The sequence below is a fragment of the Herpailurus yagouaroundi genome, unplaced genomic scaffold (assembly GCF_014898765.1).
Source record: "Herpailurus yagouaroundi ecotype Mexico unplaced genomic scaffold, PumYag 220, whole genome shotgun sequence".
Classification (NCBI taxonomy): Eukaryota; Metazoa; Chordata; class Mammalia; order Carnivora; family Felidae; genus Herpailurus; species Herpailurus yagouaroundi.
In genome coordinates this window covers 6,853,200-6,876,738 of record NW_024412451.1, presented here as the reverse complement: position 1 = coordinate 6,876,738, position 23,539 = coordinate 6,853,200, and the positions used below count along the sequence as shown (strand labels likewise).

General features: G+C 46.4%; 1 protein-coding gene and 1 non-coding gene across 2 annotated transcripts in view; both read right to left on the bottom strand.

The window, feature by feature from the left end:
* The window catches only part of ZNF175 (zinc finger protein 175), a 37,735-nt gene that overhangs the window by 881 nt on the left and 13,315 nt on the right, over window positions 1-23,539 (bottom strand). The window contains exons 3-5 of the mRNA XM_040458031.1: window positions 7,941-8,067; window positions 7,558-7,653; window positions 24-1,140 (exon numbers count right to left, since the gene is read on the bottom strand). Of these exons, the coding sequence (XP_040313965.1) occupies window positions 24-1,140; window positions 7,558-7,653; window positions 7,941-8,067 (1,340 nt within the window). The remainder of the gene's footprint in view (window positions 1-23; window positions 1,141-7,557; window positions 7,654-7,940; window positions 8,068-23,539) is intronic.
* LOC121019057 (small nucleolar RNA SNORA28) lies at window positions 19,050-19,175 on the bottom strand. Its single transcript, XR_005785420.1, has one exon. It is a non-coding gene; the product is annotated as a small nucleolar RNA SNORA28 (small nucleolar RNA).

Here is a 23,539-nt window from a genome sequence, read left to right as displayed (position 1 = left end):
AGGCTCTCCCGCAGTCGCTGCACTTGTAGGGCTTCTCTCCGGTGTGGCTTCTCTGATGCACGGTCAGGTGGGCCTTCTGCACGAAGGCCTGGCCGCACGCGAGGCACGCGTAGGCCTTCTCCCCCGAGTGGATCCTCCGGTGCAGGCTGAGCGCGGACTTCTGGGTGAAGGCCTTCCCACACTCGCCGCACGCATACTGCCGCTCGCCGGCGTGGATTTTCTGATGGATGGCGAGGGTGGACTTCTGGGAGAAGCCTTTCCCACACTCGCCGCACTCGTAGAGCTTCCCTCGAGTGTGGGTTCTCTGGTGTCTGAAGAGAGATAACGCCTGGAAAAAGGCTTTTCCACATTCCTGGCATTTGTGGGGCTTCTGTCTGGCGTGGCTTTTCTGGTGTGTCGTCAGTTCCGACCTCTGAGCGAAGACTTTCCCGCACTCCTTACATATGTACGGAACGTGTCCTGCGTGAGCGGGCAGATACGCGCCGAGGTCTGGCCGCGGGGCAAGGCTGGTCGTGCATTTCCTGCTCTCCTGGAGGTTTTCCACGCTGTGGAATCTCTGCTGCTCGAGGGGTGGCTTCTGGCCGAAGCCCCTGCCACATTCGGCACATTTATCGGGTTTCTCCCAGGTATGAACTCGATGTTGTGCGTGTGGCGGTTTACGGCTGCCGACTTTCATATGTGGATTCCCTTCACACAGGTTCTCTCCTGGACGAACGTTCTTGTAGCCAGGACCGGAAGGGCTATGGGGGAGTAGCCGGCCAGAGCCGACAGTCCCATCGAGGTGTTCTGTGCCGTCGCTTTGCTTTTGAGGACTTCCTCCTAGGTTGGGCTTCAAACTTTTCGCAAATGAGCCACGTTTAGGAGGTCTTTTTTGTGGAGGAACAAGATGGGGCCTCACAGGAGCGATTTTTCCCGGGTCTTTACACCCGCGGTCTCTCTCTGTATCCGGTGTTTCCCTACTGAGGAGAGCCCCGTGCCGCGAAGGTTTCCCTTGCTTCTGCAGACGCCTCGTTGTGGGGTTCACATCTCCCAAGACGGAGCACCCTGACCCGCCTCCCGGGGCCGCAAGTTCCTTACCGTCGCGAAACGAAGCTTTTTCAAAAATTTTCTGTCGTGAGGTTTTGAGTCCAAACTCCCCTTCTAGAAGGAGAAAAAGATGAAGAGGTAGACACAAGTTAACAGAGGAAGGAGGACACGTCAGAGGAGCGGATGGAGACCGAACACAGAAATTGCAAGTCGCAGGATAATGACGGGGGCGAGGCTGGTGATGAGGAGGAAACAGCCACAGACTTTACTGCGTGTCAGCCTGTCTGCGGACGGCACGACCGCGTGCCAGACCGTGCGACATCGTGCCACAGAAACTCCTTCAACCCTCACACCCCTCCATGCGTAATGGCACTTACTACCCCTGTCTCACAGAGGAGGTGGTGCAGCATAAGGAACTGACCACAGTCACCTCGCTGAGCTCTGGTGGGAGTCAGATTCGAACAAGGGCAGCCTGGCTCCACTTCCGCGGGCAGACAGTCCAGAGACCCACAGATACGCACACCTATGGACGACTCCAGGAAACGCGGACACGGGCAGCACAGGGTAACGGCCGGGGCGGGCCGGAGGGGCTCGGCGGCCAGCTCTTCGTTAGCTTTTGGATCTAAGTCGTGACTCATCCCCCGTCTCCCCCCGCTTGTCAGAAGCAAGGTGGATTTGGTGAGTCCACCCGCCCTACGTGTCGTCTGCAAAACGGAGACGGCACCAGCCCTGACATGGCCAAGCAGCAAGAGGGTACCGCTGCCCAAAGGCAACTCTCCAGGAAGCTGAAATCTGTTTGCTTGAACCTAGAAATGAACTTACAACCCAGGAAAGGAACGCTGGAAGAGTGGACAAGCAAGCTGTCCCCCGAAATCTGTGTCACCGTCTTTCATAGAAGTTAACTGTGACCAGGTACGTGCCTGCCAAGCTACGTAACAGTTCTCAATGTCCTTTGTGATGAGATGTGACCGGGAGACAGTTTTGGCTGATGGAATACGCATACGACATGATGCACCGATTCCAGCCCCGGGGGGAAAGACCACAGCTTCTCGATACCCCGCACCCCCCTTCTGCCTCACAGAACCTGCCCTGGGATGCAGTGCACATTCAGTCGCGCACATCGACAGAAAAACTGAGAGCTTTCCCCCGAGATCAGGGACGCGACAGGGATGTCCACTCTCACTGCTGCTGTTTAACATAGTGTTGGAAGTCCGAGCCTCAGCAATCAGACAACAAGACGAAATATTAGGCATCCAACTTGGCAAAGAAGTCAAACTTGCACTCTTCACGGATGACAGGACACTCTACGTGGAAAACCCAAAAGACTCCACCAGTCACGCACATGGACAGTGTCCTAAAGCACAGCGCAACAGCTAGGGAAAACCTTAGACACCCGGAGAATACAAGAAGTGAGGCTTCCTGCTCATCTGCCTTTTGAACTTTTTACAGGAGAGAAAAGTATTCTAGAAATTACTAAACTGAACCTTGGTCTCTCTGTAGAACTTTCAGCCTTACGCTAACCCAATGTATCGTTTTTTATCCACCAAGAACAGGAGTCATCGCTAATTCAGTTGACTAGTATAGAACACAAGATGCAAGAGATGCTGAACAGAAAAGGAAGGAGCGCCTGGGTGGCTCAGTCACTTACGTGTCCAACTTCGGCTCAGGTCACGATCTCATGGTTTGTGAGTTCAAGCCCCGCGTCAGGCTCTGTGCTGACAGCTCAGAGCCTGGAGCCTGCTTCGGATTCTGTGTCTCCCTCTCTCTCTGCCCCTTCCCTACTCGTGCTCTCTCTCACTCTGTCTCTCTCAAAAATAAACATCAAAAAATTTTTAAAAAAAGAAAAAAGAAATACAAAAAGAGTGATGGCATTTTATTATTCCTTCATCTGCCCTGAGATTTAAATACCAACTGTGAAGAGAACATCATATCTTATTTCTTCTGTCAGTCCCCTGGAGAAACTGTATCTCAGACCTTTGTCCTGTCCCCAAACCTCACTCATCATTCACTTATTTATTTAAAAAAAAATTTTTTTTAACGTTTATTTATTTTTGAGACAGAGACAGAGCATGAACCGGGGAGGGTCAGAGAGAGAGGGAGACACAGATTCTGAAACAGGCTCCAGGCTCTGAGCTGTCAGCCCAGAGCCCGATGTGGGGCTCGAACTCACGGACCGTGAGATCATGACCTGAGCCGAAGTCGGACGCTTAACCAACTGAGCCACCCAGGCGCCACATCATTCACTTTTTTAAAAAATGCGAATGCTTTTTGTCTTTAGTGTTAACTGTTAAAAAAAAACTGTGGTTAAAAAAAATGCACAGTGTAAAATTTACCCCCTCAGCCATTTCTAAGTGCAAGAGTGTCAGGCATGTTCACACTGTTGTGTAACCCATCTCTCCACAACTTGTTTGTTTTTTTTTTTTTAGTGTTTATTTTTGAGAGAGAGACAGAGACAGAGAATGAGAGGTGGAGGGGCAGAGAGAGAAGGAGTCACAGAATCCAAAGCAGGCTCCAGGCTCTGAGCTGTCAGCACGGAGCACGATGCGGGGCTCCAACTATGAACTATGGACCGAGAGATCAAGACCTGAGCTGAAGTTGGATGCTTAACTGACTGAGGCACCCAGGCGCCCCTCCACAACTTTTATTTTGCGACAGACGCGATGCCACTGAAATGGCAGCTCCCCCTCCCCCCCTGGATACCACCATCCTGCCTTCTGTCTCTGTGAACAGGACTCTCTCTAGACACCCCCTAACCTCCTATTGTGACTGGAATCAGATAGTATTTGTCTGTTTGTCACTTATAATATCCTCAAGAATCATCCATATCATATTATGGGTCAGATTTACCTTTCTTTTTAAGGCTGAATCACATCGCATGGTGTGTACACACATTTTCTTAATCCGTTCACCCATCAATGGACAACTGGGTTGCACCCACTTCTCAGCTACTGTGAACATAGGTGTGCAAATCTTCTCTTCAAGATCCTTTCAATTCTCCCAGATATATATACAGAAGTGGAATTAATTGCTGGCTGCATCATATGGTCATTCTATGCTTAGTTTTTTAATGTGTATTTATTTTTGAGACAGACTGCGAGTGGGGGAGGGGCAGTGAGAGGGAGACACAGAATCCGAAGCAGGCTCCAGGCACTGAGCCGTCAGCACAGAGCCTGACGTGGGGCTCGAACCCATGAACCATGAGATCATGACCTGAGCTGAAGTTGGACACTTAACCCACTGAGCCACCCAGGCGCCCCCAGGCTTAGTTTTCTGAGGAATCACCGTACCGTCTTCCATAGTAGCGGCATCATTTTACATTCTCAACAACAGTGTGAGGGTCACATCCTTGCCAACACTTACTATTTTGATTTTTTAACAGTAGCCAGTCTAGCAGGTGAGTTGGTTACCGCTGTGGTTTTGCTTTGCCTCACCCTAATACTGAGCATCTTTTCATATACTTGTTGGCCACTCATATGTCACCTCAGGAGAAACGTCTACTCGAGTCCCTGACTTTTTATATCAGGCTATTTGGTTTTTTCTTTCATTTTGCGCTCTTATATAGCAATTCTACCTAAACACTGGTTTTCACGTTTTCTGAAGACATTCTACTTTGGGTTCCCAGACAGTGATTTGACCATTTTGAACGGTTCATTCAGATCATAAAACTCTTGGAGAACCCAATGAAATGTACATCACTACTGAAGACGCTCAATGTAAAATATCAGCACTATGCTGAAAAGCTTGTCCATAATTCTCCAAGGCAGCTTAACGTTAATAATGCTGTTCTGGGGCGCCTGGGTGGCTCAGTCGGTTAAGCACCCAACTTCGGCTCAAGTGACAGAATCAGTTTGTGAGTTAGAGCTCTGCATCAGGCTCTCTGCACAGAGCCCAGTTCGGGTCCTCTGTCCCCCCACTCTGCCCCTCTCCTGGTCACTCTCTCTCAAAAATAAATAGACATTTAAAAAACAAATAGGAACACTTGGGTGGCTCAGTCGGTTAAGCGTCCGACTTTGGCTCAAGTCATGATCTCACGATCTCATGGTTTGTGGGTTTGAGCCCCATGTTGGGCTCTGGGCTGACAGCCCAGAACCTGAAGCCTGCTTCAGATCCTGTGTCTCCCTCTCTCTCTAACCCTCCACCAGTTGGATTCTCTCTCTTTCTCCCTCAAATATTAAAAAAAAACAAAAAAACCCCCCCACAAAGCTGTTTCCAAAAAAAGTCTAATTTATTCCCAAATCCAAGCATATTCTCACCTCTTCTACCCCAATTTAGCTTTAGAGCTCACAGCTGCCATGCAGAACAGTTACAAGTACCATGTCCTTCACGTTACCCCCAATGCCACTCCTCTGGGCTGATGCCATCGCCTTGGACGTTCACAAGCAGTCACTCCCTACACCCTTCATCCCGATATGTATTTTTTGAGTTGGCCTCCATTAAACAGACAACATTAATGCCAAAAGGCTGATGGTTTTAACATCTCATGTTGTCACCCACTCTGTCTAATGATGATCTCGGTGTCTTTGTTTTTCAGACACAGGAGAGAGAGAGAGAACAGACAGGGAAGGGGCAAAGGAGAGGGAGTCGAAGGCAGACGTTTCACCGACTGAGCCACACAGGCGCCCCAATCTTGGTGTCTTTGAATTTACCTCAGCAGGTATTTTGTTTCCTTCCAAAATAGAAAAAAGTATTTTTTGCCTATCTTCAGAAATTCAATAATTTTTATATCCTGAATGGTTTCCTCATGCTCGATACTGACATAACGAAGATTAAGTACGGAAAGTGGAGATCAATCAGACCACGCAGACAGGATCATCCTACAGACAGTATATACTGTCTATACTGACGTATATCCATCTCTGTAGTAGACAAGAAAATAGGAACACTAGGTACAGCACAAGCAATGAAACTCTCTAGATACATTTGAATGTAGAAATACGTGAGGCGCCTGGGTGGCTGGCTCAGTCAGTTGAGTGTCTGACTTTATTATTTTTTTTAATGCTTTTATTTATTTTTGAGAGAGACAGAGTGTGAGCAGGGGAGGAGCAGAGAGAGGGAGACACAGAATCTGAAGCAGGTTCCAGGCTCTGAGCTGACAGTGCGGAGCCTGCGTGGGATTCTTTCTCTGCTCTTCCCCACTCGCTGGCTCTAATAAACTAATGTTTTTTATTTATTTTTGAGAGAGAGAAAGAGAGACAGAGTATGAGCAGGGGAAGGGCAGAGAGAGAGGAGACACAGAATCCTAAGCAGGCTCCAGTCTCTGAGCTGTCAGCACAGAGTCCGATGTGGGGCTCGAACTCATGAGCATGAGATCATGACCTGAGCCGAAGTCAGACGCTTAACTGACTGAGCCACCCACGTGCCCTGCTCTAATAAACTTAAAAAAAAAAAAAAAGAATCTGACAAAATGTAAAAGGCTGAGAAAAATGTTTGATTTGGTAAGGATTCCAATTTCTGATCTCCAGCAAATAAGGGAAGTGAGCCATCCCGCAGGAATTGTCCACCACACCACTGAATAAGGTAAGAGAAGGGTTTAGGCACAGGAACTGGAGGGGTTGATCTAGAGATCACCAGAAAAAAAACCCTGAGGCTTGGTGTTGTGAAGAGAAGGGCCCTTCAAGGGAATTACCATATGAAGGGATGACCAGAGGGTAAGCCTGGGGCTCTGAGGGGGAGGAGCCACAACTAGGGGAAAAGAAGGAAGAATATCCACCACAGAAAAGACAAACCAGTGAATTCAGGGGGCAAATAAAAAAGAAAAAGGGCCTTACGAAAACTCCATGGACACAAAAGGACCGAACAAGATGTAGAAGCAACGTATAGACGGAAAGCCCGATCATGAAGGATATGAGGAGACACTCTAACTCAGTATTAGCTAAATGACGTTAAAACAAGAAACAGCCTGGGGCGCCTGGGTGGCGCAGTCGGTTAAGCGTCCTGTTAAGCGTCCGACTTCAGCCAGGTCACGATCTCGCGGTCCGGGAGTTCGAGCCCCGCGTCGGGCTCTGGGCTGATGGCTCAGAGCCTGGAGCCTGTTTCCGATTCTGTGTCTCCCTCTCTCTCTGCCCCTCCTCCGTTCATGCTCTGTTTCTCTCTGTCCCCCAAAAATAAATAAACGTTGAAAAAAAAAATTAAAAAAAAAAAACAAAAAAAAACCCAAGAAACAGCCCAATGGCCTATCACATGGGCCAGGAGAAACCTGATCAAGGCCACGCTGGCAAGCAAGGCGTACAAGGGTGGGTCCTTGAGCCTTCTCACGCCAGAGCACGGATTCTGTAGCCCATCAGAAGAGTCTATGGTTTACTTAGTCACACTAAGTACGCTTGTGTCCAGGGATCAGGGAAGCCCTCTCCTGCCTAGTCACCTCTGAGAAATTCTTACGCCTGCCCCCACGGCCATCACAGCGTTAGTTGTAGAAACCGGGAGAGCGCAGGGCGTGCGGTCCATCCACCGGGGGATGGGTAGGGTGGCAGGTTGAATAATGCCCCCCCCGCCCAGAGATGTCCACGTGTCTGCCAGGTAACAGTCACTCACCTGGACGCCACTGATGTGGGAGCTGAGCCTCCCTTATCCATGGCTCCTCTTCCTTTTCCATCCTGAAAATCATCTCTGGCCTGGGAATGGGGTACCCTGTTCGTGAGAAAGAGTATCGGATTTGGATGTGGTCTTGGGCTTTACAGGCCATTCAGTGAAGCTTTGCATCGGCTCCTCGGAAAAGTCAACATCTTTTACTTAGGAACTAAGTACGATTCGAAAGGGCCCTAAAGGAACGACAAGACAGGGACAAATCAAAGGCAAACAGATAACATACTTCATTTGCCCTGCTGTGTCCCACAACAAGGAGGGAAATCTCGACGAGGTCTGTCCGAGATTCGGGCGGGGGGGGGGGGGGGGCTGGCCCGGGCAGGGGTGCTCACCCAGGGAGAGGAGGTGGCTGCAGATCTCCAGCATCACGTCCCAGTACAGGCATCTCTGGGCGGGGCCCAGCTGCTCCCACTCCTCCCTGCTGAAGTCCATGGTCACATCCTCAAATGACACTGATACCTGTAACATCAAACCCCAGGTCATTGCGAAATTACTCCTTATTGGAAAGAGGTCACCTGCAAACCGGTTCTTAATGATTTTTCCCCATGATGTACATGGCTCTCCACTAACCACCCACTTCATGTCGTATTTTGGGGGACTAAAACTTTTTAGAAATACCCTGCAATCTTACTACATACTCGTGATATTGTGGTTAGTTCCAGCTGTCTGGCACAGAGCTCTTAAAACACTTGAAAAATTTTTTGGCACAAAAACAGACACTCAGATCAATGCAACAGAATAGAGAACCCAGAAATGGACCCACAAACGTATGGCCAACTCATCTGTGACAAAGCCGGAAAGAATATCCAATGGAATACAGTCTCCTCAGCAAGTGGTGCTGGGAAAACTGGACAGTGACATGCAGAAGAACGAACCTGGACCACTTTCTTACACCAGACACAAAAACAAACTCAAAATGGAGGAAAGACTTAAATGTAAGACAGGAAGCCATCAAAATCCTCGAGGAGAGAGCAGGCAAAAACCTCTTTGATCTTGGCCACAGCAACCTCTTACTCAACACATCTCCGGGGGCAAGGGAAACGAAAGCAAAAATGAACTACTGGGACCTCGTCAAAACAAAAAGCTTCTGCACAGCAAAGGAAACAATCAACACAACTAAAAGGCAACCGACAGAATGGGAGAAGAAATTTGCAAACAACATATCAGATAAAGGGTTAGTATCCAAAATCTATAAAGAACTTACCAAACTCAACACCCAAAACATAATCCAGTGAAGAAATGGGCAAAAGACATGAATAGACACTTCTCCAAAGACGACATCCAGATGGCCAACCAACACATGAAAAAATGCTCCACATCACTCATCATCAGGGAAATACAGATCAAAACCACAATGAGATACCACCTCACGATAAAGGCTTGAGGAAGAAGATGGTGGTGTAGAAGGACGCTGGGCTCACCGCGTCCTGCTGAACACTTAGATTCCACCCACACCTGCCTAAATAACCCAGAAAACCACCAGAAGACTAGCAGAACGGATTCTCTGGAGCCAAGTGTAGACGAGAGGCCCACAGAAGAGGGTAGAAAGGGTGGAGAGGCAGTGTGCACTACACGGACTGGGGGGAGGGAGCCGGGGCAGAGGGGCAGCCCGCCGACCAAGCAGAGACCCTGAGTCTGGCCTGCAAAAACGGAGGGGCTGGATGGAGTGTGTTCGGACAGCAAGCGGGACTTAACATCTGGAAGGTTATAAGCTAACAGCTCTGCTTGGAGAAGGACAACGGGAGGGAGAGTTGTTGAGCCCCGGACGACAGAGCTCAGTTTGGCGGGGAACAAAGGACCTCGCCAGTGCCATCTCCCTCGCCCATCCCCCACCAAAATCCCAAAGGGAACCAGTTCCTGCCAGGGAACTTGCTTGCACCGCGCAAACATCCAACGCTGTGCTTCTGCAGATCCATCCCTCCGGTGGCGGGTCTGATTCCCTCCCGGTGCTGCAGGGCCCCTCCTGAAGCAGACCACCAAAGGAAAAGCGAGCTGAGCCTGCCCCTCCTGCCCCCGCGCACCTTGCCGATCCACCCCAGCTGATAAGCCAGATCCCCAGCACCACAAGCCTGGCAGTGTGCAAGTAGCCCAGACGGGCCACGCCACCCCACAGTGAATCCCACCCCTAGGAGAGGGGAAGAGAAGGCACGCACCAGTCTGACTGTGGCCCCAGCGGTGGGCTGGGGGCAGACACCCACCAACGCAAGTTACTCAAGACAGCACAGGGGAAGTGCCCCGCAGTCCCGCACCACTCCAGGGACTATCCAAAATGACCAAGCGGAAGAATTCCCCTCAAAAGAATCTCCAGGAAATAACGACAGCTAACGAACTGATCAAAAAGGATTTAATATAACAGAAAGTGAATTTAGAATAATAGTCATAAAATTAATCGCTGGGCTTGAAAAAAGTATAGAGGACAGCAGAGACTCTATTGCTACAGAGATCAAGGGAATAAGGAACAGCCAGGAGGAGCTTTTAAAAATGCTATAAATAGCTGCAAAATAAAATGGAGACAACCACAGCTCGGACTGAAGAGGCAGAGGAGAGAATAGGTGAACTAGAAGATAAAATTATGGAAAAAGAGAAAGCTGAGAAAAAGAGAAATAAAAAAATCCAGGAGTATGAGTGGAAAATTAGAGAACTAAGTGATGCACTAAAGAGAAATAATCTATGCATAATTGGTATTCCAGAGGAGGAAGAGAGAGGGAAAGGTGCTGAAGGGGTACTTGAAGAAATAATAGCTGAGAACTTCCCTGATCTGGGGAAGGAAAAAGGCACTGAAATCCAAGAGGCACAGAGAATTCCCTTCAGACGTAACTTGAATCGATCTTCTGCACGACATATCATAGTGAAATTGGCAAAATACAAGGATAAAGAAAATTCTGAAAGCAGCTAGGGATAAACGTGCTCTAACATATACAGGGAGACCGATAAGACTCGTGACAGATCTCTCTACTGAAACTTGGCAGGCCAGAAAGGAATGGCAGGAAATCTTCAATGTGATGAACAGAAAAAATATGCACCCAAGAATCCTTTATCCAGCAAACCTGTCATTTAGAATAGGAGAGATAAAGGTCTTCCCAAACAAAAACTGAAGGAATTCATCACCACTAAACCAGCCTTACAAGAGATCCTAAGGGGGATCCTGTGAGACAAAGTACCAGAGACACCGCTACAAGCATGAAACCTACAGATATCACAATGACTCTAAACCCCTATCTTTCAATAATAACACTGAATTGTAAATGGACTAAATGCTCCAACCAAAAGACACAGGGTATCAGAACGGATAAAAAAACAAGACCCATCTATTTGCTGTCTACAAGAGACTCATTTTAGACCTGAGGACACCTTCAGATTGAAAGTGAGGGGATGGAGAACTATCTATCATGCAACTGGAAGTCAAAAGAAAGTTGGAGTAGCCATACTTATATCAGACAAACTAGACTTTAAATTAAAGGCTGTAACAAGAGTTGAAGAAGGGCATTATATAATAATTACAGGGTCTATCCATCAGGAAGAGCTAACAAATATAAATGTCTATGCACCGAATACGGGAGCCCCAAATGTGTAACAATTACTCACAAACATAAGCAACCTTATTGATAAGAATGTGGTAATTGCAGGGGACTTTAACACTCCACTTACAGAAATGGATCATCTAGACACACGGTCAATACAGAAACAAGGGCCCTGAATGATACATTGGATCAGATGGACTTGACAGATATATTTAGAACTCTGCATCCCAAAGCAACAGGATATACTTTCTTCTCAAGTGCACACGAACATTCTGCAAGATAGATCACATACTGGGTCACAAAAGAGCCCTTCATAAGTATACAAGAATTGAGATCGTACCATGTATACTTTCAGACCACAATGCTATGAAGCTTGAAATCAACCACAGGAAAAAATCTGGAAAACCTCCAAAAATATGGAGGTTAAAGAACATCCTACTAAAGAATGAGTGGGTCAACCAGGCAATTAGAGAAGAAATTAAAAAAACATATGGAAACAAACGAAAATGAAAATACAACAATCCAAATGCTTTGGGATGCAGTGAAGGCAGTCCTGAGAGGAAAATACATTGCAATCCAGGCCTATCTCAAGCAACAAGAAAAATCCCAAATACAAAATCTAACAGAATACCTAAAAGAAATAGAAGCAGAACAGCAAAGACACCATAAACCCAGCAGAAGAGAAATAATAAAGATCAGAGCAGAAATAAACAATAAAGAATCTAAAAAAACTGTAGAGCAGATCAATGAAACCAAGAGTTGGCTTTTTGAAAAAATAAAATTGATAAACCTCTAGCTAGGCTTCTCAAAAAGAAAAGGGAGACGGCCCAAATAGATAAAATCACGAATGAATATGGAATTATTACAACCAATCCCTCAGAGATACAAGCAATTATCAGGGAATACTATGAAAAACTATATGCCAACAAACTGGACAACCTGGAAGAAATGGACAAATTCCTAAGCACCCACACACTTCCAAAACTCAATCAGGAGGAAATAGAAAGCTTGAACAGACCCATAACCAGCGAAGAAATTGAATCAGTTATCAAAAATCTCCCAACAAATAAGAGTCCAGGACTAGATGGCTTCCCAGGGGATTTCTACCAGATGTTTAAAACAGAGATAATACCTATCCTTCTCAAGCTATTCCAAAAAACAGAAAGGGAAGGAAAACTTCCAGACTCATTCTATGAAGCCAGTATTACTTTGATTCCTAAACCAGAGAGACCCAGTAAAAAAAGAGAACTACAGGCCAATATCCCTGATGAATATGGATGCAAAAATTCTCAATATGATACTAGCAAATCGAATTCAACAGCATATAAAAAGAACTATTCACCATGGTCAAGCGGAATTCATTCCTGGGCTGCAGGGCTGAGAGCTTTTTCCCTGAGATCAGGAACACGACAGGGATGTCCACTCTCACCGCTGTTGTTTAACATAGTGTTGTAAGTTCTAGCATCAGCAATCAGACAACAAAAGGAAATCAAAGGCATCAAAATTGGGAAAGATGAAGTTTTCACTTTTTGCAGATGACATGATAGTATACATGGAAAATCCAACAGACTCCACCATAAGTCTGCTAAAACTGATACATGAATTCAGCAAAGTTGCAGGATACAAAATCAATGTACAGAAATCAGCTGCATTCTTATACACTAATAATGAAGCAACAGAAAGACAGATAAAGAAACTGATCCCATTCACAATTGCACCAAGAAGCATAAAATACCTAGGAATAAATCTAACCAAAGATGTACAAGATCTGTATGCTGAAAACTATAGAAAGCTTATGAAGGAAACTGAAGAAGATATAAAGAAATGGAAAAGCATTCCGTGCTCATGGGTTGGAAGAATATTGTCAAAATGTCAGTATTACCCAAAGCTACCTACATATTCAATGCACTCCCAATCAAAATTGCACCAGCATTCTTCTCGAAGCTAGAACAAGCCATCCTAAAATTCATATGGAACCACAAAAGGCCCCAAATAGCCAAAGTAATTTTGAAGAAGACGACCAAACCAGGAGGCATCACAATCCCCGACTTCAGCCTCTACTACAAAGCTGTCATCATCAAGACAGCATGGTATTGGCACAAAAACAGACACATAGACCAATGGAATAGAATAGAAACCCCAGAACTAGACCCACAAACGTATGGCCAACTACTCTTTGACAAAGCAGGAAAGAACATCCAATGGAAAAAAGACAGTCTCTTTAACAAACGGTGCTGGGAGAACTGGACAGCAACGTGCAGAAGGTTGAAACTAAACCGCTTTCTCACACCATTCACAAAAATAAACTCAAAATGGATAAAGGACCTGAATGTGAGCCAGGAAACCATCAAAACCCTAGAGGAGAAAACAGGAAGAGACCTCTCTGACCTCAGCCACAGCAATTTCTTACTTGACACATCCCCAAAGGCAAGCGAATTAAAAGTAAAATGAACTACTGGGACCTCGTCAAAACAAAAAGCTTCTGCACAGCAAAGGAAACAATCAACAAAACTAAAAGGCAACCAACGGAATGGGAAAAGATATTTGCAAATGACATATCGGACAAAGGGCTAGTATCCAAAATCTATAAAGAGCTCACCAAACTCCACACCCGAAAAACAAATAACCCAGTGAAGAAATGGGCAGAAAACATGAATAGACACTTCTCTAAAGAAGACATCTGGATGGCCAACAGGCACATGAAAAGATGCTCAACGTCGCTCCTCATCAGGGAAATACAAATCAAAACCACACTCAGATATCACCTCACGCCAGTCAGAGTGGCCAAAATGAACAAATCAGGAGACTATAGATGCTGGACAGGACGTGGAGAAACGGGAACCCTCTTGCACTGTTGGTGGGAATGCAAACTGGTGCAGCCGCTCTGGAAAACAGTGTAGAGGTTCCTCAAAAAATTAGAAATAGACCTACACTATGACCCAGCTGTAGCACTGCTAGGAATTTACCCAAGGGATACAGGAGTGCTGATGCATAGGGGCACTTGTACCCCAATGTTTATAGCAGCACTCTCAACAATAGCCTAATTATGGAAACAGCCTAAATGTCCATCAACTGATGAATGGATAAACAAATTGTGGTTTATATACACAATGGAGTACTACGTGGCAATGAGAAAGAATGAAATATGGCCCTTTGTAGCAACGTGGATGGAACTGGAGAGTGTGATGCTAAGTGAAATAAGCCATACAGAGAAAGACAGATACCATGTTTTCACTCTTATGTGGATCCTGAGAAACTTAACAGGAACCCATGGGGGAGGGGAAGGGAAAAAAAAAAAAAAAAAAAAAGGAGGTTAGAGTGGGAGAGAGCCAAAGCATAAGAGACTCTTAAAAACTGAGGACAAACTGAGGGCTGATGGGGGTGGGAGGGAGGGGAGGGTGGGTGATGGGTATTGAGGAGGGCATCTTTTGGGATGAGCACTGGGTGTTGTATGAAAATCAATTTGACAATAAATTTCATATATTTTTAAAAAATTGTAAAAAAAAAAATATATATACCACCTCACACCTGTCAGAATGGCTAACATTAACAACTCAGGCAACAACAGATGTTGGCAAGGATGGGGAGAAAGAGGACCTCTTTTGCACTGCTGGTGAGAATGCAAACTAGTGCAGCCACTCAGGAAAACAGTATGGAGGTTCCTCAAAAAATTAAAAATAGAACTACCCTACGACGCAGCAATTGCACTACTAGGCATTTATCCACGGGATACAGGTGTGCTGTTTCGAAGGGACACATGCACCCCATGTTTACAGCAGCACTATCAACAATAGCCAAAGTATGGAAAGAGCCCTAATGTCCATCGATGGATGAATGGATAAAGAAGATGTGGTGTATGTATACACACACACACACACACACACACACACACACACACACACACACACAATGGAGTATTACTCAACAATCAAAAAGAATGAAATCTTGCCATTTGCAACTACGTGGATGGAACTGGAGGGTATTATGCTAAGCGAACTTAGAGCAAGACAAATATGACTTCACTCATACGGGGAATTTAAGACACAACAGATGAAGGGAAGGGAAGCAAAAATATAAAAACAGGGAGGGGGACAAAATATGGAGAACAAACTGAGGGTTACTGGAGGGGTTGTGGGAGGCTAAATGGGTAAGGGGCAGTAAGGAATCTACTCCTGAAATCATTGTTGCACTATATGCTAACTAATTTGGATGTAAATTAAAAAAACCAAAAAGAACCTTGAAAACTTTTTAACTTTTTTTAATGTTGATTTTATTTTTGATAGAGAGAAAGAGAGAGTGCAAGCAGGGGCGGGGCAAGGAGACAGGGAGACACAGAATCCGAAGGAGGCTCCAGGGTCTGAGCTGTCAGCACAAAGCCCGATGCGGGGCTCGAACCCGTGAGCTGTGAGATCATGACCTGAGCAAAAATTTGATACTCAAGTGACTGAGCCACCCATGTGCCCCAAACCCTTGAAATTTCTTAAGTGAGGAAGAGTGATAAAGGTGTCTCTTACTATGTTGATGAGGTGAGTTTTAGGAATGGGGGGCTGGTTGCCAGGGGAACCAGAGCAGTGACTGGAGGGTTAGAACTGACCCTCAACCTCCAGGGAGGAGAGAGGGGCTGGAGGTGGACAATGGCCAATCACCGATGATTTCGTGCACCCTGCCTGTGTCATGAAGCCTCCATAAACACCCACAAGGGCGGGGTCTGGACAGCTTCCCGACTGTGGAACCAGATCCAGTCCCCAGGGCACCCTTCGGGGCCTCTGACTGGGGACAGAAGCTCCTTTGGAATCTCACCTGATGGATCTCTTCATCTGGCTGTTGATTCTTATTAGTTAATATCCTTTGCAGCAAACGGGTATCGTAGTAATGGTTTCCTGAATTCTGGGGGCCACTCCTGAAAATTAACTAAACCCAAGGCAGGGATCCTAGGAACCTCCGAAGGCCACTGGAGTTTTGGTTGGCATCTGAAGTTGGGGGAGAGGGGCTGCCTTGTAGGGTGAGCCCTTACCCTGTGGGATCTGACCCTATCTATGGTTAGACAGTGCCACAATGGAGTTCAATTTGATAACAAAAGGCGCACCTGGGTGGCTCAGTTGATTAAGCGTCTGACTCTTGATTTCTACTCAGGTCACGATCTCACAATTCATGAGTTTGAGCCCCACGCCAGGCTCTGTGGTCACAGCACAGAGCCTGCTTAGGATTCTTTCTCTGCCTCTCTCTCTCCGCCCCCCCCTCTTACTCATGCTTGCTCTCTCTCAAAATAAATACACTTAAAGAAAAAAAGAAATTTTTTTAACGTTTATTCATTTTTGAGAGACAGAGACAAAGCATGAGTAGGGAAGGGGCAGAGAGAGAGGGAGACACAGAATCTGAAGCAAGCACCAGGCTCTGAGCTGTCAGTACGGAGCCCGACCTGGGGCTTGAACTCATGAACTGCGAGATCATGACCTGAGCCGAAGTCAGACACTCAACCGACTGAGCCACCCAGGAGCCCCAAGAAAAAAAATTTTTTTTAACGTTGAGAACAAAAGACCCTAATAATCAGACAGCAACAGCTAACGGACAAGATGGGTTCCCTCATGGCAAGGGAGAGAAAACAGAAATTGTCACCAGGCCAGATGACCCTGAAGAATAAAAGCACGGCCTGTGGCAATGGGCCCGCACAAAATTCAGCAAAATTCACGGGAAGACACATGGTATCGTGCTCCTCCTCAGCTGCCACACCCTGGAGCCACTGCCGGAAACAGAGGGCTGGGTCCTGCTTGTCGTCTGCTCCTGAAGTTGAAGTCTGGGGTCGGTCCACCCTCGACAAGGGGACAAACTTGCGGGTTTTGCCTATTTAAGCCTAAACCTTCCCCTCTGGAGTGGGCTTTCCGTTCACAGCCGAAGGCTGTGGTCTCCCCAGTCTGCAAATCGTGGCAGCAAAGCTTCCCCTTGCCTGTGACCAAATCGTGGTATCTCAGGAGTTTCTGCTGACAAACTGCAGGACACCCAGCTGGTGTCACAGGGAAATGAGTGGCTGTGGGGAAAAATCTCCACGCATTTGGTGACCAGGAGAGTCAGAGGCGCCGTGTTCTGTGTGGGTAAAGGAGCCACACAGGAGAAGCGATTTCCCTTTACAACAGGGACTGTGAGGGCGCCTGGGTGGCTCAGTCAGTTAAGCGTCACAGTTCATGAGTTCAAGCCCCGCGTCAGGCTCCGAGCTGCCAGTGCAGAGCCTGCCTGGGAGTCTCTCTCAAAAATAAACAAAACAGGGAATACTACTCTGAGCAGAAGCTGACCTCTAGGAAGAGTAGGCATGAAGGCATGCCCGTGAGTGCTGCAGGTGGAAGAACACAAAAGATGCCAGGCACCTGGGTGGCTCAGGCAGTTAAGCCTCTGACTTCAGCTCAGGTCATGATCTCAGGTTCATGGGTTCGAGCCCCACATTGGGCTCTGTGCTGATGGCACCCAGCCTGGAGCCTAGGGCCTGCTTTGGATAGTGTGTGTGTGTGTGTGTGTGTGTGTGTGTGTGTGTGTGTGTGCGCGCGCGCACGCGCGCCCCACCCCCACTCACTCTCAAAAATAAACATTAAACTTTTTTTTTAATCAAAAAAATAAAATAAAGATGCTCAATGGCAACCCGAGCAGACTCTGAGGTAGTGCTTTTTTTTTTTTTCTGGACCAAGTTCCACCATATGGGTGGAGGAAGGGGGATCCCCTCACACCACCAGGTGGGATCCCTACAGTGGGGTGGCCTACAGCTCAACTTAATTCTGACACCATCTACCTGGAGGTGGCGTCAGATCCCACAGGTGAGGGCACTCTCCTGGAAGCCCCGGCTATCACCCATGCTTCTGATCAGCAAGCGGGTGGGGGGCTGGAATTAGAGGTTCCCATGACCCCCTTCTTGGGCTCAATTAACATGCTAGAGAAGGGGCGCCTGGGTGGCTCAGTGGGTTAAGCGTCCGACTTTGGCTCAGGTCATGAGCTCATGGTTTGTGAGTTCGAGCCCCACGTCGGGCTCTGTGCTGACAGCTTGGAGCCTGGAGCCTGGAAGCTGCTTCGGATTCTGTGTCTCCCTCTCTCTCTCTACCCCTCCCCTTTTCATGCTGTTTCTCTCTCTCTCAAAAATAAGCAAACATTAAAAAAAAGCAAAACAAAAAACCATGCTAGAGCAGCTCGAAGAATTAAGGAAACCCATTTACTCCATTGGATCACTCACTATAAAGATAGTAAAAGATATGAATTAACAGCCAGGTGAAGACATGCCCTGGACAGGGGGTGTGGGGGAAGGAGGCTAGGGCTCCCATGCTCCCCTCCAGTGAGCCACTCTCGGGGCACCTCCACCCCACTAGCAGCTCCCAAACCCCACCCTCTTGGGTGTTTCTGGAAGCTTTATTACATAGCTGTGATTGACTTGGAGTGTATCACTGGCCTTGGGTCACTGATTCCACCTGCAGCCCCTCCCCCATCTCTGGAGGTGAAGAGGTGGGGCTGGAAGCCCCGACCCTCCAATCACAGGGCTGGTTCCCTTGGCAACCACCATCCTTAGGGGATTTCCAAAATTCCCCTTACTTGTATAAACCCAATAGTGGTGGACAGGGGCTGACACACACCAGGGTTATGGCTCTAAAGGGTTTGGTTTTTTTGCCAGGAACTGAAGACAAGACCAAATATTACGACAGAAGATGCCCCTGCTGCTTAGGGCTCAGGAAAATTCCAAGGATCTGGGGGGCTGTGAGCCAGGAACCATGGATGAAGACCAAATATCCTCGTTTCTCCCAAATCTCAGTATCACACAGCTTTGTAAGAGTGTCATTAAAAGATCAGGAAGTAAATACCAAAATATTTAGTTAATAGGGTAAAAGTTCATTGCCTCTAAGGAGAAGAGACAATGCTGACAGCTGTTTGTTTGCTTTTTTAAGCTGGAACACTGTGTAAGTCTATGTAACAGCTGGTCTTTGGGAGGAGAGGTAAGTGGAACAGGACAGACCTTCCAGCGAGAGGAAGCTTATACTGTGTCACACAATTTCCATCATCTTCCACACAGCGGTGCTTGCAAAGACAGCTGTTATTATTTACAAGCCTAGCAAAACAATCTTTTTTATGTACAAATAAAACCAAAACCACCTGCAAAGGAAAAAGTGCCAAGTGTCTCAGAAATGTACGTATATGGGTGATGAGTATTATAAAATATATTTGAAAACCAGAGGCTAAGACAAACAAAAATATACAACACAAACATAAATTATAAATCAAAGGGCAAGAAAGAAGTTAATTCACACCCCAAAAATATGCCTGACACCTGTCAGGATGGCTAGTATCAAGAAGACAGTAACAGGAAGATGGCGGTGTAGGAGGATGCTGGGCTCACCTCGTCCTGCCGATCGCGTATATTCCACCCACATCTGCTTAAATAACCCACAAAACCGCCAGAAGACGAGCAGAACGGAGACTCTGGAGCCAAGCGTAGAGGAGAGGCCCACGGAAGAAGGTAGGAAGGGCGGAGAGGCGGTGCGCTACCCGGACTGGCGGGAGGGACCGCGGCAGTGGAGGGGCAGCCCGCCCGGCAAGGCAGAGCCCCGGAGTCTGGCTTGCAAAAGTGGAGGGGCCGGACGGAGTGTGTTCTGACAGCCAGCGGGACTTAACATCTGGAATGTTAAAAGTCAACAGCTCTGCTCTCGGAGAGCGGGGGGGGGGGGGGGGGCCAAGAGGACACCGGGAGGGAGAGTTGTTGAGCCCCGGAGGACAGAGCCCAGCATGGTGGGGAACAAAGGCGCTGGCAAGCGCCATCTCCCTCTCCCATCCCCCGGCCGAAATCCCAAAGGGAACCAGTTCCCCTCACCGAACTTGCTTGCACCACGCAAACACCCAACGCTGTGCTTCTGGGGATCCATCCCTCCGACAGGTCTGCCTCCCTCCCGAAGCGGACCACCCAAGGCAAAGCGAGCCGAGCCTGCCCCTCCCACCCCTGTGCACCTTGCGGATCCACCCCAGCTAATACGCCAGATCCCATCGAAGCAGCACCACAAGCCTGGGAGTGTGCAAGTAGCCCAGACAGGGGCCACACCACTCCACAGTGAGTCCTGCCCCTGGGAGAGGGGAAGATAAGGTACGCACCAGTCTGACTGTGACCCCAGCAGTGGGCTGGGGACAGACATCGGGTCTCACCGCAGCCCCGCCCACCAACACAAGTTACTCCACACAGCACAGGGGAAGTGCCCTGCAGTTTGGAGCCACCACAGGGACTACCCAAAATGACGAAACAGAAGAATTCTCCTCAAAAGAAACTCCAAGAAGTAGCGACAGCTAACGAATTGATCAAAAACGATTTAAGCAATACGACGGAACAAGAATTTAGAATAACAGTCATAAAATTAATCACTGGGCTTGAAAAAAGCATAGAGGACAGCAGAGAATCTATTGCTACAGAGATCAAGGGACTAAGAAAGAGTCACAAGGAGCTAAACAATGCTATAAATGAGGTGAAAAATAAAATGGAGGCGGCCATAGCATGGATTGAAGAGGCAGAGGGGAGACTAGGTGAATTAGAAGACAAAATTATGGAAAAAGAGGAAGCTGAGAAAAAGATTTAAAAAATCCAGGAGTATGAGGGGAGAATTAGAGAACTAAGTGATGCAATCAAATGGAACAATATCCATATCATAGGGAATTCCAGAAGAAGAGAGAGAAGGGGCTGAAGGTGTACTTGAACAAATCATAGCTGAGAACTTCCCTGATCTGGGGAAGGAAAAAGGCATTGAAATCCAAGAGGCACAGAGAACTCCCTTCAGACGTGATTTCAATCGATCTTCTGCACGACATATAGTGAAACTGGAAAAATACAAGGATAAAGAGAAAATTCTGAAAGCAGCTAGGGATAAACACGCTCTAACTTATAAAGGGAGACCCATAAGACTAGTGGCAGACCTATCTACTGAAACTTGGCAGGCCAGAAAGGAATGGCAGGAAATCTTCAATGTGATGAACACGAAAAATCTGCAGCCGAGAATCCTTTACCCAACAAGTCTGTCATTCAGAATACAAGGAAAAATAAAGGTTTTCCCAAACAAAAACTGAAGGAATTCATTGCCACTAAACCAGCCCTACAAGAGATCCTAAGGGGGACTCTGTGAGTGAAATGTTGCAAGGACCACAAAGGACCAGAGACATCACTACAAGCATGAAACCTACAGACATCACAATGACTCTAAACCCCTATCTTTCAGTAATAACACTGAATTGTAAATGGACTAAATGCTCCAACCAAAAGACACAGGGTATCAGAATGGATAAAAAAAAATAAGACCCATCTAATTGCTGTTTACAAGAGACTCATTTTATTTTATTTTATTTTTTAATTTTTTTTTTCAACGTTTATTTATTTTTGGGACAGAGAGAGACAGAGCATGAACGGGGGGAGGGGCAGAGAGAGAGGGAGACACAGAATCGGAAACAGGCTCCAGGCTCTGAGCCATCAGCCCAGAGCCTGACGCGGGGCTCGAACTCATGGACCGCGAGATCGTGACCTGGCTGAAGTCGGATGCCTGACCGACTGTGCCACCCAGGCGCCCCCACAAGAGACTCATTTTAGACCTGAGGACACCTTCAGATTGAAAGTGAGAGGATGGAGAACTATCTATCATGCTACTGGAAGTCAAAGGAAAGCCGGAGTACCCATACTTATATCAGACAAACTAGACTTTAAATGAAAGGCTGTAACAAGAGATGAAGAAGGGCATTATATAATAATTACAGGGTCTATCCATCAGGAAGAGCTAACAATTAAAGGTCTATGCACTGAATACAGGGGCCTTCAAATATATAAAACAATTAATCACAAACATACGCAAGTTTATTGATAAGAATGTAGTAATTGCAGGGGACTTTAATACCCCACTAACAACAATGGATAGACAGATCATCTAGACACAGGATCAATAAAGAAACAAGGGCCCTGAACGATACATTGGACCAGATGGAACTGACAGATACATTTAGAACTCTGTATCCCAAAGCAACAGAATATACTTTCTTCTCGAGTGCACATGGGACATTCTCCAAGATCACACACTGGGTCACAAAACAGCCCTTCATAAGTATAAAAGAATTGAGATCGTACCATGCATACTTTCAGACCACAATGCTATGAAACTTGAAATCAACTTCAGGAAAATGTCTGGAAAACCTCCAAAAGCATGGAGGTTAAAGAACACCCTACTAAAGAATGAGTGGGTCAACCAGGCAATTAGAGAAGAAATTAAAAATATATATGGAAACAAACGAAAATGAAAATACAACAATCCAAACCTTTGGGATGCAGTGAAGGCAGTCCTGAGAGGAAAATACATTGCAATCCAGGCCTATCTCGAGAAACAAGAAAAATCCTAAATACGAAATCTAACAGCACACCTAAGGGAAATAGAAGCAGAACAGCAAAGACACCCCAAACCCAGCAGAAGAGAAATAATAAAGATCAGAGCAAAAATAAACAATATAGAATCTAAAAAAAGTGTAGAGCAGATCAATGAAACCAAGAGTTGGCTTTTTGAAAAAATAAACAAAATTGATAAACCTCTAACCAGGCTTCTCAAAAAGAAAAGGGAGATGACCCAAATAGATAAAATCACGAATGAAAATGGAATTATGACAACCAATCCCTCAGAGATACAAGCAATTATCAGGGAATATTATGAAAAATTATATGCCAACAAACTGGACAACCTGGAAGAAATGGACAAATTCCTAAACACCCACACACTTCCAAAACTCAAACAGGAAGAAATAGAAAGCTTGAACAGACCCATAACCAGCGAAGAAATTGAATCAGTTATCAAAAATCTCCCAACAAATAAGAGTCCAGGACCAGATGACTTCCCTGGGGAATTCTACCAGACATTTAAAGCAGAGATAATACCTATCCTTCTCAAGCTGTTCCAAAAAATAGAAAGGGAAGGAAAACTTCCAGACTCATTCCATGAAACCAGCATTACTTTGATTCCCAAACCAGAGACCCAGCAAAAAAAGAGAACTACAGGCCAATATCCCTGATGAATATGGATGCAAAAATTCTCAACAAGATACTACCAAATTGAGTTCAACAGCATATAAAAAGAATTATTCACCATGATCAAGTGGGATTCATTCCTGGGCTACAAGGCTGGTTCAACACTCACAAATCAATGTGATACATCACATTAATAAAAGAAAAGATAAGAACCATATGATCCCATCAATCGATGCAGAAAAAGCATTTGACAAAATTCAGCAACTTTCTTAATAAAAACCCTTGAGAAAGTCGGGATAAAAGGAACATACTTAAACATCATAAAAGTCATTTATGAAAAGCCCTCAGCTAATACCATCCTCAATGGAGAAAAACTCAGAGCTTTCTCCCTGAGATCAGGAACACGACAGGGATG